This window comes from Hippoglossus hippoglossus, chromosome 5 (assembly GCF_009819705.1).
Source record: "Hippoglossus hippoglossus isolate fHipHip1 chromosome 5, fHipHip1.pri, whole genome shotgun sequence".
Lineage (NCBI taxonomy): Eukaryota > Metazoa > Chordata > Actinopteri > Pleuronectiformes > Pleuronectidae > Hippoglossus > Hippoglossus hippoglossus.
In genome coordinates this window covers 23,473,680-23,490,601 of record NC_047155.1, presented here as the reverse complement: position 1 = coordinate 23,490,601, position 16,922 = coordinate 23,473,680, and the positions used below count along the sequence as shown (strand labels likewise).

At 41.1% G+C, this 16,922-nt stretch overlaps 3 protein-coding genes across 4 annotated transcripts; 1 reads left to right on the top strand and 2 right to left on the bottom strand.

The window, feature by feature from the left end:
• The first annotated feature begins 445 nt into the window (after positions 1-445).
• Positions 446-1,593, top strand: si:dkey-245f22.3 (uncharacterized protein LOC492819 homolog). Its single transcript, XM_034585641.1, has 3 exons — positions 446-476; positions 943-1,173; positions 1,267-1,593. The coding sequence occupies exons 2-3, from the start codon at positions 1,071-1,073 to the stop codon at positions 1,551-1,553; spliced, it is 390 nt and encodes a 129-aa protein (XP_034441532.1). The 5' UTR covers positions 446-476; positions 943-1,070; the 3' UTR covers positions 1,554-1,593.
• On the bottom strand, positions 1,589-9,831 carry tfe3b (transcription factor binding to IGHM enhancer 3b). Of its 2 annotated transcripts, none has more exons than XM_034585639.1 (9): positions 9,576-9,831; positions 7,322-7,547; positions 7,002-7,226; positions 6,403-6,498; positions 5,534-5,645; positions 5,380-5,436; positions 5,012-5,087; positions 4,703-4,868; positions 1,589-3,825 (listed from the first exon to the last, which is right to left on the bottom strand). In XM_034585639.1, the coding sequence occupies exons 2-9, from the start codon at positions 7,511-7,513 to the stop codon at positions 3,373-3,375; spliced, it is 1,377 nt and encodes a 458-aa protein (XP_034441530.1). In that variant the 5' UTR covers positions 7,514-7,547; positions 9,576-9,831; the 3' UTR covers positions 1,589-3,372. The 2 variants fall into 2 exon arrangements, with proteins under 2 accessions (XP_034441530.1, XP_034441531.1); XM_034585640.1 differs by having other exon boundaries at positions 4,703-4,850.
• Positions 9,832-10,366: 535 nt separating this feature from the next.
• gnl3l (guanine nucleotide binding protein-like 3 (nucleolar)-like) lies at positions 10,367-16,272 on the bottom strand. The gene is made up of 15 exons (XM_034585981.1): positions 16,159-16,272; positions 16,028-16,065; positions 14,550-14,660; positions 14,334-14,450; positions 14,147-14,230; positions 13,910-14,045; positions 13,253-13,356; positions 12,981-13,125; positions 12,798-12,885; positions 12,532-12,709; positions 12,300-12,442; positions 12,072-12,208; positions 11,419-11,585; positions 11,136-11,310; positions 10,367-10,460 (listed from the first exon to the last, which is right to left on the bottom strand). The coding sequence occupies exons 1-15, from the start codon at positions 16,169-16,171 to the stop codon at positions 10,399-10,401; spliced, it is 1,698 nt and encodes a 565-aa protein (XP_034441872.1). The 5' UTR covers positions 16,172-16,272; the 3' UTR covers positions 10,367-10,398.
• Positions 16,273-16,922: the final 650 nt, after the last annotated feature.

The window sequence follows — 16,922 nt, the reverse complement described above, 5'->3', positions numbered from 1 at the left end:
AAGACATGAATAATTAATGAGAGCAATCTCACATTCTCATATAACTGTCAGGATAACTGTGTGCCAAGTTTCATCATTGTTAATGTTTCCAAAATGGAGATCAATAATAGATTAACTTCCTTGCAATTTCTAAAATGTCCACTCATCACAAACAGCAACAAAACCTCCGCTATAAATCTGACTCTGGGTCTGTGGTACACAGCATAATGAAGTTATTTCACTTTTACATCACAATACTAATGAGAGAATTATTTCTGTTTGAAAGTAACTTCAAAACATAAGAATCAACGATTCATGTCATATGAGTGATTGTGCTTCCTGTTGTCCTGAAGTAGATGATGCCATGATGGATGACAAACTGAATTGTGCAGATGTAAATGAAAAAGTGGATGATGGGAGTGTTGACAAGCTACAGCTCCACGAGTCCAAACCCAGAGATTTACAGGCACACATTAAAGCTGACAGCGTCTCTGCAGGTGAGAGATACTGTGAGTGATGGACGGCAGTTACACTGTTGATCTACCTTGTTCTTATTGTACAGAAGCTTTGCCTGAAGTCACTGGTTTTTCAGAGCAGATTTCAATACAAATAAAACAACAAGTACATAATCCGATATGTCCATAGATAGATATATATCGAGAGAGAGAGAGAGGTAAATGTAGTTTTATAAGGAAACCTTTGGTGGAGGTATGAGCTTCACAGAGTGACACTTTGTGCTGCTGTAAATGGAGTATTAACAATAGCCACTGTAACTACATATTAAGGCAGATTGATCTATGACTCCCTATGGTCACTCCCAGGTATCTGGTTGTGACAAAGGGAAATTGAGCTTTTGCTTCTTTTGAACTGAACTCATACTTAGGATAATTTATTTCCACCACATGGTTATAACAAAGCAAATGTTCTAATGATTCATGGATTTTGTTTATGTCTCTGCTTCAGAAAACCCTGTTGAATCAAACTTGCATGATAACCCAAAAGGTGGACTGTCCAGGGCGGTGTCCATCTGTAGCCCCAGCTTAGTAGAGAAGGAGCAGCCAAAGCCTCTATGTGCCCTGCTGCCACCCTCCATGGAGGCCTGCTCTGTATATGAGGTGCAGCAGGCGTTCACATCGATGAGGAGTCAAGAAAGTCGGAAGACCGCAAGTGTCCACACGGAGCCAGACGAAGAGGGTAAGGACCGTGAACTGTTGCATCTCGCCACTTCTTGAACGATTTTTCTTCCTCTAACTTTTCTTTTCTTTCTCACTCTCTGTCCTATGTGAGACCTCTGTGCTGCAATCCTCCTGGCGTGTCTCTTCTGCCACCCACTGGACTGTCTGTTGGCCACCGTGAGAGGGTGCAGCGAGTGTGTCTGGTCGCTGTGCTCATATCTGTGTGGCTGCGGGCCCACCACCCTGCAGCCTCTCCTGGACATCACCCACCACTGCAACCTCTGCAGCTGCCTGGGGGTTCGCTGTTTCCTCTGCGACTGCCCAATCTCTGACATCTGCCTTCAGGCAACTGAGTGCCTGGACCTCGCGATGGAAATCTCTCAAATGCTCTACCACTGACAACGTCCGAGAAGAAATGACCACATCCAGACGTGGACCAATGGGAATCATTTATTTGTTAAAATCATCTGAAAGCCAACATGTAGGGACAAGACACAAATGTTACGTTTATGGTTAACAGTCCGTGTTAGCACTCAAACATACGTCAGGGTAAGACAGGTTAATATTGTGGAGAGTGATTAAGTATGAGTTGAAATAGCTGACAATAGATACTTGACTTTATGGGACTGGGAACGACATAATTAGCGTAACAGAGCAATTCCTTAAAACCCCTCTAAACGCCAATCGATGTCACTCAGTACCACGATCTAAAGTATTATGATTCCTAATGTGATCTGGTTTTTTACCACAGCTCAAAGAATACATACAAATTTTACTGTGTCATTAACTTGGAGGTTGTGCTGGAAATAAAATACAGTACATCAGTGTTAAAAAACAAAACCAACAACTACATATATGCAGGTACTTTCTCAAACACGTTGAATAACTGAACATAAAGTTTTCTTAAAGCATCTGACAAAATAAATGCCTTTCTTAAGTTTGTGGCAATTTTATAGAATAATAATTGCATTGTAGGTTTTGACACAACACACAGTTATACCTTATTGTTACATCACTGAGACTAGTGGTTGGTTTAAAAGGTTAACGGCCTCTGAATTCATACTACAGTGATCAAATAACAGATATATCAATTTTGATCTTTAAAAAAAAAAAAGCCACAATCTTGGTTGAACATGCGAACAAGTTAAAATCATTCGGTGATCATCGAGGTTTAGTGAGACAAACTATTACTGACAACACAGATATTAGTCAGGAGAAACTACTCATCAAACTATTATTCAGGTATCCAAAAAACATGTAATGAACTACAGTACTATTGTAAAAGATACAATTGTTCTGCACTGTCTTGCATTTCCACTGACTGAGTGGATATATGTAAAAAATAAAACGCTGAAATGTAATCCGTAGCTACTCTGGAAGAAGTCCTGCTTTGGCTAACTAGCTGCAGCAGCAAGTGATTCTCCACTGCTCTTAAGGTTTAGTACAGATACATGCGACCTGGGCATCAGTTGTCCACTGTATGTAAAAGGAATACAAACAGACAAAAAGCTCTCATAAAATGCATAGACTGCCATACAATAAGGTGCAATAAAATTGCTCAAAATAAAATATTCTTATATACAATATGCCGTAAATATTTCACATGTGCCAATCCATTTTACAAAGATCCCTTCTGAAGCTGCTGGTGAAACAACCCAACATAGATGAGTGTGCGACTGCTATTAACAAACCCTGATTCCAGTCAGTTAAAAACCAAAAATAAAAACATATATTGTGTGTCGGCATCTCTTAATAATAAGTTTGTTATGCCATTATTGTCATGAAAAAGAAACCTCACAGCTTTTTTCCCTATAAATGAGCACGTGCTGTAATAAATTCAAACAAACTTTAAATCCCTGTTCAATCTCAGAGGAAAATCTTAAAAAATAATCTATCCTTTCTTAATGCTAAATCCATGCCTTATTATATATACAATATTCAGTTTTCATAAGATTGCATTTACAAATCTAGAAACAATTATCTGACCTGCTCCAAACACGAAGAAGAAGAATTCGGTCTGTATAGTAAAGAAAAAAATTCAACAAGAAGTTACTTTCTCCTGCTGCAAAGTTGATGTTACTTTTGATCTGTATGTTAGCTAGTCTGGATTTTCTAAATTCAATTCTATAGTACTATAAACCGACTCATGTTTATTTAACGATAGACTGCACTTCCTGACATTCTTGTCCCTAAGTCTCTGACCACCACACAGGGCTCATCACAAGTCCTCGTCCATTTCAAGGCTGCTCCTGCTGGATCTAGAGGCACCTGGTGACAAAGGGGAGAAGAGTGGGTCCCCTAACCTATCTGGAGACAGGGTGCAGCCGTCGTCCATAAGAATGTCTCCCAAGCTCACGTCAGGGTAGAGCGCTGAGGCCGAGTGATCGTCCAGCTCGGCGAAGCTTAGGCTGCCAATGTCCAAGGGGCTGTTCAAGGTGACTCCTGCAGGAGAGTCCGAGGAGGGCGGGGACAGGAAGGAGGCAGGCAGAGGCTGTCCAATGGCCCCCAGACTGAGGAGGTTCTGAGAGGACACTCCTCCTGCACTGGGAGGCAGACACTGGCCACTCTGTAGGATCGACTGCTGCTGGAGCAGGGAGGGGTCGGAGCCCAGACCAGAGGAGATGCTGGTGGAATTGGAGAGGCCGTGGAGCCTTGCCTGCATTTCCAGTTCCTGAAAGGAACAGCAGCACATATAAATTCAGACGCAATTTCCTTTTGCATGTTAAAAGTAATTTTTCTGACAAAATGCATTATATTAAAAATATACATTTTAGCTTTGTTTGCAAATAAGATTGATTAAAGCTGCACAAAGCAATGAGAGTTGAATCTTTACCTTATTCAGGCCCTACCACTAAAACATAGAAATGTACTTCACTTTTAATTTAACATTTTAATGAATGAACAAATAGTTTCAATCATCTACCATCTTTTCTTTAATGCCTCCTTTAGTGGCACAGCAACTGTCCATATGTGCCAAGACATGACTCTCATACAGCCCCTTTCATTATGTTTTCATTGGCGATCGTTTGGTTGTCTGTTGAATGTAGGACTTTTTTTTTCACTCCCTCTAACATGCCGAGATAGGGCGTTAGCCTTGGCAGAAGAATGTGCTCGCCGTGTTTACCTTCTAATTATCATCTGACACCATTAGACCTGCAGGTAAAGCTACAAACAGATGAGATTTAATTAAAAATGTCCTAAAATCATGAACGGATAAGATATTTTAGGATCACAGCACATGAAGTCTGCACTGAGGCAGGTTTAGAAGCAGGCTAACTGTAGCTATAATGACTCGGTAGAACATGTCTTTGCAACGGAGTGCAGTTTCCCGCCACACAGTTGCTATATCATCTCTGGAATATGCAAAAATGTGTTTCAGCTGTGCTTGTGGGGTGCATGTGCATCCTTGCATCTCAGTTCAAAAGCCCACACATCAAAACTTTAAGGAATCCAGCCAAATTATCTATCAAACCTAGTCAAGCAAATTCATAGCTTTTGTATTTCTTGGACATGCGACACACCAACACAGCTGACCAATAAATACTGACCTGGATGCGTAACATCAGAGTGTGGTTTGCTTGCTCCAGCTTTTTCTGTCGCATCTCAGTGTCCTTGGCTCTCTGCTGCTCCTTCTGCAACTTCCTGATGTAGTCTACAGAGGCTTTCAGAATGGTGCCTTTATTCCAACGCATCTCTCTGTCGTCATTGCCATATCAGTAAAGACCAGGACATAAAACTTGATTACTTTTTATAAATACACAACAGTTGTAGAGAATCAAAACTGAAATTCAAACACTACAACTTCATCTATTTTAAATCAAGAAAACAGGTGTCCTGAAAAACCAAATACAACTTACGGGTCAGATGACTTGGGTATTAACTGCCCCAGCTCCTTTATACGGTCGTTGATGTTGAATCTGCGCCTCCGCTCAACTGTAGATAAGCGAGAATGAGCCGACAGAGAGAAAAAGCAATGACACACAATTTTACCTCAGACAATCAGTTGTTACCAAGCAAGACTTTGATATTTGGTAAAACATGGACATGAGCGAAGAAAGAGATGAGATGAATAATCCTGGAGTTTAACTAAAAAGCATAAAGATAATCAGAATGTTTTTAACTTTCCAGCAGTACATGTCACACCTGATCTAACTGTATTACTTCCGGCTGTTGTTGCATAGATACAGCAAGTGATCTGAACTGTGTTGAGTAAAGCTTGACTTACTGAGGTTATGGTTGTCTTTCTTCTGCCTTTCTTTCATTATTGCTTTGGAATCTACATCTAAAAGACAAAATTCAGTGTTTCACACCATGAAATGTAATCAAACGGTTCACACAAAAAAATACAGACGTATGATTGTGAAAGTAAGCTACCGAACCTGTTATTTCCCTTTTAATTTTTGGAAGATCAGCAGGGCAGGAGTTGCTGACTGTAAGAGTGGTTGCTGCCATTCCAGGGCTATGGTACACATCCAAAAGATTTCCTGGGAGCTTCAAGAAAATACACGTTTAAACATGTGCTCTAAATGGTCACTTATTGTCATAAAGCTAGAAACATATGTTAAAAAAGGATGTCTTCCCTATTTCTGTTTAATCGTTCACAGCTGCCAGTTCCTCAATACAGAATCAAAACTGATTTTTGTGGCGTCAAACAAATGCTACTATGTGATTACAAGTACAACCGAGGCATAAAGAAAAGACATTTACAATTTAAAACTAAAAATGATAACTTAAAAAAATACAATAAATTCCTACATATTACAGCCAAAAAACCACAGCCGGTGCTATGTCAAAAGTCACGTAACCTTTTTACCTCAATTTGCTTCTTTTTCTTTTCCTCCAACAGCATCACCATAATCCTCATTTTATGTTTCACAGCAAAAAAAAATTGGCAAGCCCTTTCTTATCAGAAAAATCTGCTGTTAACCTGGCAGCTATACCATGCACTTTTTTTATGAGCACAATCCACTTTCTTCACAGTCTTGGTTCTCCCCTCTTGAGTTCTCTGGCTTCACCCCGCCCAGGCAGCACTTCTGTGACGAATAGTATCTGAGTGCCAAAAGTGTATATTTGCTCCCACGACTTCAGAATTCCACACAGAAGAAAAACACTCTGGCTCTAAAAGGTTAATGCGACAGAGCCGCCTGAAATCCACAGTGAAATCCACAGTGCTATTCTGTCATTGCAGAGTTACAGAAGAAGGGAACTTAAAAGAGGAAGTATTCAGCAAATACATTGTTCTGCTTACCGTGCTAGGTAACTGAAGACCCGAGTCAATCAACGTAATGATGTCGTCATTAAAACTGGATTCAAGACTAATGATGTCGTCGATCACATCGTCAATCTAGATAAAGCAGTGGAGAGAAAATACAGATTGTCAAAAGGAAGTAAAGCCCTCAGCGTTAAATGTGTAAAAGTAATCAACATTGCATGTATGTGTATAGTGAACTTTGTAACCTTAAACAGTCTTAATTGAAGCTTGAATACCAACACTTCACATTTAAACCAATGTAACAGCTCTGAGGGGGCCTGATTTCAAAAGCAGGAAAGCGTGCAGGAGGAGGACCTGCATGGTTAAACAGTGGGTGCAGTATTTAACATCTTATTGTGACAACAGGTCAACAAGGGTATGATGAAAGAAGGCATGCATCATTACAGTGGGACCTTTGGGCATATCACTGCAAAACAAACGAAAAGTAATTAAGCAAGAAGTGAGCAGCAGACAAAAAAAAACCCCAGTCATTTTGCAGAAACGCAACTTTTGACAAGGTTGTGTAATCTGTCGTGGCAGAAAGTCAAAGCCACACACAAGAACTAAAATCACTGTTAACAGGAATTTTTCCTTACTTCCTCCTTGTTGGATCCGATGTTGAGCAGAGCCATGGGACTGTTGGGGACACTGCTCACAGTGGCGGCAACTTCAGGAGCAGAGCTGGACTGCGGCACAGGGGACAACCCCAGGGTCTGAGTAACTGCATTGTTGCCCAGGGTGGTGGAGAGGTACTGCTTCACCTGCTGCCTCTGTGCCTGCTGGATGTGGTACTTGGTGGGGTTCTCCAAATGGGTCTGCACCTGATCATTTGAACAGTTGTCAGGGACAGATGTTCTGATATAATCAGACTTTACAAAATAAAGAACACAAGTGATGAACATACAAACATGCGTACCTTTAGCACCTCCACTGGCACCTGGGCCGGAGGGGGACGGGCAGCATTTGGGGGAAGTGTGACAGAGATGGCTGGAGTGGAGTCGGAGGCCCGGAGCTGAGAGGCAGAGGCCTGGTGCTGGGCCTCGCGTCTCTCCTGCTCCTGGGCTTGTTCTCGCATCAGCTGCTGCCGCAGCAACACACGTGACGACATGGCTGAGGAGACAGATCCAGATCTAAGGATGGAGCTGGAGATAAAAAAAACAGAACAAAGAATAATTGTAGATACAGTTTATAATACAACTAATTCACAGCATGTTATGTACTTAGATTTTTACAGTACTCTATCATTAAAGTAATCAACTGTAGTATTCTAGTGCTGAGGTTATTGGGACCTATAGAGAGGTCCCTTCCACCATTGGTTTCAACAACTGCATTTGTTTTAGAATATAACAAATAAACTTCTATAGCGAAACATTTTTAAACATCTCATACAACTGTGATTACAAATCTGATATTTAGTGAAAAAGACAGAGACAATTTACTTGCAGAATAATTTGAGAAATCTCACATTACACTCATACAGTTCCTGAATTCACAGTTATGTGTCGTTTATATTACACAATCACATATGAATCAGGCTTCAGTTAAATACATTGTATTATTTTCTGTAGAAACTGGGATGCTATGGGGAAGTTCTCACTTCCAGAATTACTGTCTCAAATGCTTCTTTCTTACAGCTGTTATCTGAATTCGAGGCATTTGAAAGCATGACGGTCTCAACATCCTGCATTTTAAAATGGTTTTCCACACCATCTCCTGTGGGGAAACTCCGATAGGCTGGCAATCAAAATGGTCAAGATTCGTCTTGTATGTCAGGGTCAAGACCGTCCCCTTCAAACCTCAACTGTAGTTCACTGTCAGAAGTATGCAGATGGATTAGTGGTGAGCAGCATAACTGAACACAGGTGGACATCCAGTGAACTTCACCGTTTGTAGTTTTACTTTATTAAATCTGATCCCAGCAGCCCCTCCCTTCTTCCTGGTATTCATTAGCTGATCTGCCTTCCTGCTTGATGGTATGGTTACTGAGCTGCACATGAGGTCATCCACCCTCCTTGACATTATCCTGGTAAACTGGTAAAACTGGTAATGGGGGGCAATGGCTTTCTATTATGAATAATTTGTCTTGGCTCTGTGTAAGACGACTTGTGTAAAACTGCTGTGGGGAATTCCAGACTTTCTTTTTCTGGTTTCAATTTCTATCTTAGGGTAGAATAATGACTGACCTCACAGCCAAGTTGGTGGAATTCTTTTACATAGACAGCAGTGACACTACATAATGTCACTAGACAACATATTGACAAAACTAAATCCCATACAGTAACATAACTGTATATCTTCTTCAGGCCTTGATCTTTTTAATTATTTTTAAATCAATGACTTTGTACAACCTCTCATCTAATGTGAGACCTGATATAGTTTTACCAATTTCAGTTCCAAATCTCTTCCTCTGACAGATCGGCTGGATATTAACCACGAGCTCTTACCACACACACCTCACATCAGCATCCATATTGTCTGCGTTTAGTGGCCCTGTTTATCAGCAAAGACCCATATCACTCCATCTGACCACATGGATAACAGAGTGCTTTTGACACAGTCCGGTAGTGGCTGCATGGACACAGATTCCAGAGTCTGTACACTGGGACTTTTCATTACAAATGTACATGGATTCCTGTCGTTACAAGTCGTGCATGTGTGTGTTTACATGGCGCGTCTTTCTCAGTATGGCTTCTTCCCGTGGATCTGTTGTGTTAAAAGTGGTCCTCGTCTCTTCTGACAAACACGCTGCCATCAGACCCGCACACGTCTTAGTCATTTTACCGTTTTAATGGGATTGGGAGCCATTTAAAACACGTATAGGCAGCGCTCAGCGTTTAGCGGTTTTCGTAATCTCTATTTTTGGCTAGCTCTAATCTAGCGCCATGAGTTAGCGCAGTTCACTTGACAGCTCCGTGCTGCTAATGGCGCACACAACACTACTAAAGCTGCCGTTGACACGAGAGACGCTCTTCAGTGGCTTCACGGTCACCTTCCAACAGGGAGGTCGAACACTGGTGTCGTGAGGAGTAACCACAGCTCCTCACGACACAGACACAGCGAAGTCGAAATAGGAAGTTGCAGTTTAGCTAACTGGCTAGCAGCCGTTAGTTCTCCCCTGAAGCTAATGCTACCGAGCGAGGTAACTCGAGAATGAAGACAAACACACGTACTGTGATGGTAGACTTGTTTAACGTGATCACAGCCACGAAACCCCGAAGTCCTTCGCTCTCTTTTCCATGTCTGTCAGTCGGTGAATACGGGCTCTTGAACAGTCGCTAGCCGCAGCTCCTCCAGCCTTGTTTACCTCGGGCCGACGGGCTGAGGTCATCCACGTTACCCGGAACCTGACAGCTGTGACTTCACTTCACTTTCACAGCGGCCTCCATCATTGCTGCACCAGCACTGAGACTTCATAATAACGGTGACAATAATACACCAGATCGGATCCCATGTAAAAGAGGTTTTAAAAGAGGTACATACATGTGGAGATGGATCCTGGGCAGTGAAGGTGCAGATTATGTACAAAAGCTAAACCAATCAAAACTTTCAGGATTACTTTAAAGGTTCAGTGTGTAGAATTCAGTGACATCTAGTGGTGAAGTTGCATGTTGCAGCTGAATACCCCTTCCACACATGAAACAGAACCTGTGGCAGCCTTCGGTTGTCATAAAAACTCAAAAGGTTTAGTTTATCCAGTCTTGGCTACTGTAAAAAACATGGCGGCCTCTGTAGAGAGGACCCAGTCCCGATGTAAATATATAAAGTATTTAAATATAAAAGGGCCCATTCTACGGTAAAGAAAACAATTTGTTCAATTTAGATGAAACATCACTAGGATTATTTTATATTAAATGTCTGCCAATAGATCCCTTTCACCTAAATCATACACACTGGCACTTTCAGGACCAGTGGCTGAATATGAATATGATTTGAAATGAAAATAAAGACAAAACACAATGTACACTCTTTTAACCTTTTATTTCAATCAATGTTTTAATCAAATGAGAAGTCCATTGCAGATGTCAAGGTGTCTGAGAGTTTTGTAGCAATTTTGTCTATAAAGGAGAGGAAAAGAAAAACGGATCAGTATTATTTGCATAGAAAAAACTGCATCACAGCTAACAGAAGCTGCCAGTGTGTGTGTGTGTGTGTGTACCAAGTCTTGAAAGATCTTTTAGGTATTTTTAAACTTGCATTAGAACTGAGTGAACTAAATGACACAATATGATAATAAACTGACTGAAAATAAATCACACGTGACTACGTTTACATGGACAGTAATAGTCCAACTATAACCTTATTCAGAAGACATATTTCAATTATGGTATTTACAAGAATAACAAATAAAATATCCCATTAATTTTCCTGATTACATGCTACAGAGCATAGTTTGATTACGACTCAGGCCGTTACGCCGAATGTTATTCTGCCTGTTTTAAAACACTCACCTGAAAAAGTTTGATTCACAATGCTAACATAGACCATTTGCAAATGCTTTACCTCCTTTTTATTAATTCATATTTCGTCTTGTTTACACCCAGAGCCTGTGTCATCAAGTAGTTGGTAACTGCTGTTTATTGATGCTGCAAAAGGCCGCGAAAACGCCAATGGGACCTTATAATGCCATTAAGACGAATATATGACACTAAGGTCAGAACACTCAATATTTGTGTCTATGTAAACGTAGTCAATAATAAAAGAATGTGACTGACTCTGATATTTGTACAAACCAGCTCTTTTCTGCTGCTTTTTCCTCTTCTTGCCGGCAGCCAGGAGAGCCTGGCCCTGATGAAGAGGATCTACAAACAAGATGTCCTTCAGGTTCGGAGCTCTGGCTACAGCCTCATTTGCAGATGCGTCAGTCCTCAACTTCTGAGATTTTATCTCCACCGTCATAGGTCCAAACTTTTTTTGAACAACAAGATTAACAAGAGTTAAGGGCATAACATAGATTAAATTACATTACGCACATTCAGTAAACACTGAAGATGTCAAGGCAGCTTTATTTCTCACCTCTGGGTCCTGGTCATCCTCCATAGTTTCTGCTTCCTCCTTAAATTCTGGCTCCTCTATGGAAACTCTTTCCATTTCCAGATCAGAAGGAGGTTCCCCCTGGCCACCCTGTGTCATCCCAGTGGTTTCCATGCAGAATCCCATCTGAATGTCAGGACAAGAGGACTCTGAAACACAACAAAATAAAATCCAACTTTTGAGCCACTGCTGCTTCTTTAAAAATACAAACCATATAGTCTGGACTGATTGAGGTGATATCAGGAACCCTCCCAACTTCCTATCTTCTCATTTCAAGTTCAAAACACTAGTGACAGATTTGTGTGTTAAACTAAAAAGATTCTAACAATTCTTTAACAATCTCGAAATTAACAATGAAAAACTATGTTTAATGGTCAGTTCACAAAAATGTTCTTATATCCAAGCATGAATATTATTTCATCTTAATGTTCTGTGAGCTTGAGATAACAAACTAAGATTCTGAACAGTTTTTCCTAAAACTACTTTCTAACAAAGAAATCAATTCCAATCAAAATAGAATGGTGATGTCTGCAGATTATCCAGAATAAGCAGGATACTTGTACACCACTATGGATAATAAAGAATTTTATTTTGGGCTTTTCTGGTGACTTGATCAAACAGACACTTTCTCTTACCAGCAATAACCTCCTGATTTCCTTTTTCCAGCTCATCCAAGTCAAAAGCTTTACCCATCTCCGTAACAATCTCAGCGCTGACGTGTGTGGGGAGGGTGTGCGTCTCTGGAGGATGTGTGAAGTAGCTGATCCTTCCCCTAGATAACACAACAGGTGGACATTTGCAATTTGATATGAAAAATGTATCAAGTCTTCTGAAAGCTTGCACAATCCTGATTTTGAACCCACCCTGTCCAGTCCATTAAAACACTCTTTGCTGCTTTATCAGTATCGGGCAGTCCTCCCTTCCTTAGTTTGCCTTGTCGTCGGGCAAGCAATGCCAAGAACTCCAGGGCTGTGTGAAAGTCTGGAACTCGGTAGTGCTCTATGATCTGTGCATCCAACAGAAATACCGTAACACTGCAGCGTGAAAATCACACAGTCAAGCAACGTTCATAATGGTTGTAACTAAATGACACACCTGTGCTTTGTTGCAGCGTCGCAGGATGGCTTCAACAGGTGGAAGGGGATCCACGAGCTGTTCGATTTTCACACAGTTACGAAGAATCATTGCTGCATCAGTCGTTGAAATTGCCATGACGATGCCAGGGCAATCCAGAAGCTTTATGTGTTTGTCCAGATGAACCTCCTGAAGGCACCTAAAATCATCAGAACCATCAGTAAAACAGGGAGGAGGCCTGCTGGGTTTTGCAGGGGAGCAGGATGGACATCTTGTTGTTGACTTACTTGGTGACACCTGGAGTGGCCCCGACACTACAAGCTCGTGACCGTTTCAGACTGTTGATCAAACTACTCTTTCCCACATTAGGAAAACCTACAAAAAAGATTAAACAGATAATGATTTCACATTGGAGCCCTTTACGTCTTTAACAAGAAAAAAGCAAGTGTATTGCTGGATGTGTTGCTTACCAACAACTCCTACAGTGATGGCTGTCTTTATGTCCAGGTTGCGGCAGTAGTTTCCCAGTAGCTTCATTAAGCTGTCTGCACCAATACAAGCACTGGTACTGAGGAGCTCTGTTGTGGCTTGTGTCACTGAAATATTACTGCGTTTCTGTCCATGTCAGGAGGAAAATAATTGTTTAGTCTGTGTGTGAAATCATCTTATTCCATTACTTTAAGAATTTGGGATGAGGTTGAGTATTTTTGGCCTGTCCAAACATAAAAATTGTATTCCATACCAAGTTCTTGTTTTGTTGCTGAGTAGATGCTTTGAAAGCCACAGTTGGAAACTCGTTGCGAAGGTACTTTATCCACTTCTCCACTATTTCCTTTGACACCAGATCTGCAGTTACAGAAAATACTTTGAAGTCAAGCATCAAATAATTGACAAAATAAATATGACGACTAGGATGAGCGTTTTCCAAAGAATTAATTTGATCTATGGCAGTAATGGGGGTGCATATGCACACGCACAAAGGTCACAATACACTTGCACAACACATTCAGAGTGACAGGTACACAAACTAAAGAGTGAAACATATGTGAGAAAGAGCTGCATTGTATGCCACAACTGCAGCTGAATGTATCTGGTCTGATTGTCTGCGTGGACGGTAAAATCATAGACCCCAGTGCGAGCACAGTAGCTTTCAGTTGTGTGACAGCGCAAGCGAGCATGCGGCTAATGGCGCTGCAAATAGCGCTGCCTGACCAAGTTAGCAACCTCTGATTTTAAGATGTTACTAAGTGTAAAACATTCTTTTTTTATTAATTACGAAACTGTTACAACAAATTACCATATGGCAGGCCGCAACAGTGTAGATAATTAATGGGAAACACTGCTAGCATGTTGTCGAATTAATTGTATAGAAATTTAGATGATGAACTCTGTAACTTACCAATTTTATTAAGGACTAAAACAATTTTCTTGTTTGTTCCACTTTGAATGACCGCCTGTTCCACCTGAGGACACCTGCAGCCAAGAGGGTCACGTGCATCCAAAACCTCCAAAATCACATCTGCAGCCTCGACAACCTTACAAAAGAAAACACACAATTCCATGTATACGTTTGTAAAACCACAATATTATTCATCAGATATGGACCAGTGGCATCATGCATTGAATAGCTGCATACCTTTTTAAATTCTCTGTAATATGCCTTTCTTGAATTCTCATTCTCAAAATTAACATGCTTCTCCAAACTCTGCATCTCCGTCTCCTGTGAACACAAAATAGAAAACACAAATCACTCCAGCAGCAAATTGCATTATATGCAGCGATTTTCATTGGTGTCCATTTGCACCAAACAGGCTGACACTAACCCTCTGCTCAAAATCTCTCTGTCGCAGTAGGATGTCATTCTGAAAGCTTTGCAAATTCCTCCTCTTCATCAGCTCTCGTTCTCTGGAGACTTTCTGCTTTTCTTGGAGTTCTTGGAGCTAATTAGGGAGGATCGATTCAAAGATTGGTTTACTTCAAGAAAACACCAACAATGTCACCTCAAATATAAGTACACACATGACGCTTGAAGATTTTACCCGTTGCTTTCGGATTTCTTCTGGTTTTCTGTGGTTGGTGACGCGCTGCGAAGACGACTGCTCTTTAGCCTTGGTCTTATCTGGAGCTACACCCTTTTGTCCATCATTGGCCTGTATACAAAAAGAGCCCAGATACAGTATACTGTAAATAATCCATTATATTTTTGTTGATTAAAAAAAATCATCACAGAGCAAGTTGCAAGTTGGGAAGCTGATTAACTGACAATACAAAAAATTGCTCAAAACCCACCTCTTCAGAACTGATTTTAGTTTGGTTTAGTTTGAGTATATATACTATTATTTATTTTTTGCTTGTGTAATACTTTGAGCATGGCTAGAAGGGAGCCTGTGAACCCAAGCATTTTATTGCCGGCGACTGCTGAATGTAGTTGTTGTGCAAATGACAAAGTATTGAATCTTGAATCTACTGAATGCCATTCTGGGTTAGAGGTGGTGCCATCACATAGCTTGTCCAGCAGAGTGAGCTCTTGACTGCACTGGGTACAACACGATGTTTACAGCACCTTACAGCAGACAGTGGTGTGGAGCCAGGAGGTGACTTCACGTTCTGGTAGTGAAATACATTGCTGGCAAGTAATCCTGTGCTTTTCCCATTTCAATATACCCAACACACTCACAGACAACTGAATATATATAATATCGGCCATTATGTATGAATATTGGAATCTTGTTAGGCCCAAAAATCAGTATTGGCATCTGTCCCAATGATGCAGGCTGTAACTTCTTTACATGAGATACTGTGCAGTTGTTTTAAGTTTTCTAGTGCCACGCACTGATAGTCACTGAAAGTCAAATGTATAAGGAGATTATGGTGACTACCGTGTAGGTACTGAACTGTCAGAGAGATGTACCTGTATCAGTGCCACAGATAATCTGGCCTTGAAGGGCAAATCGTAACAAATGGGAAATCAACCCCACAACACTAGCAACAAAACACACAACAGCAACTCAAGAAACACAATGACAAAACAAAACCACAACAACAAATTATGACACACAACAACAACACAAGCCCATAACAAATCATGACAAACAACACAAACCCATAACAAATCATGACACATAACAACAAGTCATGACACACAACAACAACAACACAAACCCATAACAAATCATGACACACAACAACAAAACAGAAACACAACAGCAAAACACAAGGCTACATCTTCCCAAAAAATATTTGATTTGAAGTGTGCTGTTGTGTGTTTTTGTCGTTGTGATGCGCACTTCAGGGCCACGACACACGGATATACTTTAAGAGTCATGACATAGACAGTGTGCGAGTGTGTGTGCGTGTGCGTGTGTGTGTGTGTGTGTGTGTGTGTGTGTGTGTGTGTGTGTGTTCAGTAACATGGAGCTCAGGGGTTTGTGTTTGTGTTGTCCTGACACCGAGAAGTAGCCTGGTAGCTGCAGCCCAGTTAGCATCAGACACATTAGCACATTAGCACACAGCTCACCTTCCCCAGGAGGCCGAGACGTTTGGCTCGTTTCTGTTCTGTGAAACACGACAAACGACAAAGTGAGTTTACACTCACACACAGTTCATTACAGAGCGGACACGTTTAGTCACAACTTAATCAACACATACTCGTTTTGGACATGACGCCACCAGCTTCTTCTTCTCCAACTTCACGTGTGTGGCCACAGCAGAGCGTGGACGTGCGTGCGCAACGACTTCAGCCATAACATCCGGCTGAATGTCAAAATAAAAGTGCTAGTCTCCAGAAGCAAAGATGAGGATGAAGAACAGGGAGACACCAACATCTGCAGGACCTAATTCATTTAACAAGGACAAGCAAGGCTTCTCTGATCAATACAAACTGTGGGAAAGGAAGCTGAAGGCCCAGCCAGGCAAACTGCAAATGAGTTTACAGCAAATAGGCGCAAAAAAAACTGTGGAGGTCTACCACAACCACTAACAGCGGCTGAGGAGATGGCTTTAGTCAGAACAGCGTAACCTGTTGCTGAAGGCCTCTCTGGAGGAAGCTCCTCCGACCAAACCAAACCCCAGGAAACAACACCCTTCAGGTTAGAAATTCAAAAAACATAATTTAAAATAAGGCATTTTTTTTAAAGAAATTTAAAGAGAATCCTGGATCTGCCCCATGATCTGGATCCAAACCAAAATGTATATGTTCTTTCTTAAACCGTATTGCATCTTTCCACCAAGTTTCATGATAATCTTTTTGGTATTTTTTGTGTATTACTGCTAACTGACAGATAAAGAAAGTGACAACATGGGGAGGTAACAAAACACAAAGCCTGGTAGACACATATCTTTCATCATCATTTATCAGTAACATTCACATTCAGACTAATTCATTTTAAGCCCCAGTAGTGGAACTTGACCAG

Bases quoted from the DNA above. Each gene is read 5' to 3' on its own strand.
- gnl3l (XM_034585981.1), bottom strand. The intron at 13,357-13,909 runs GTAAGTTACAGA...CTGTAACTGCAG, and splicing joins TTTAGTCCTTAATAAAATTG to ATCTGGTGTCAAAGGAAATA. The intron at 12,443-12,531 runs GTGTGTCATTTA...TTGGATGCACAG, and splicing joins GACGCTGCAACAAAGCACAG to ATCATAGAGCACTACCGAGT.
- si:dkey-245f22.3 (XM_034585641.1), top strand. From the start codon at position 1,071: ATGGAGGCCTGCTCTGTATATGAGGTGCAGCAGGCGTTCACATCGATG. The intron at 1,174-1,266 runs GTAAGGACCGTG...GTCCTATGTGAG, and splicing joins CACGGAGCCAGACGAAGAGG to ACCTCTGTGCTGCAATCCTC.
- tfe3b (XM_034585639.1), bottom strand. From the start codon at position 7,513: ATGTCGTCACGTGTGTTGCTGCGGCAGCAGCTGATGCGAGAACAAGCC. The intron at 5,646-6,402 runs GTAAGCAGAACA...ATTTTCTTGAAG, and splicing joins GTCTTCAGTTACCTAGCACG to CTCCCAGGAAATCTTTTGGA. The intron at 5,437-5,533 runs GTTCGGTAGCTT...TTTGTCTTTTAG, and splicing joins AATTAAAAGGGAAATAACAG to ATGTAGATTCCAAAGCAATA.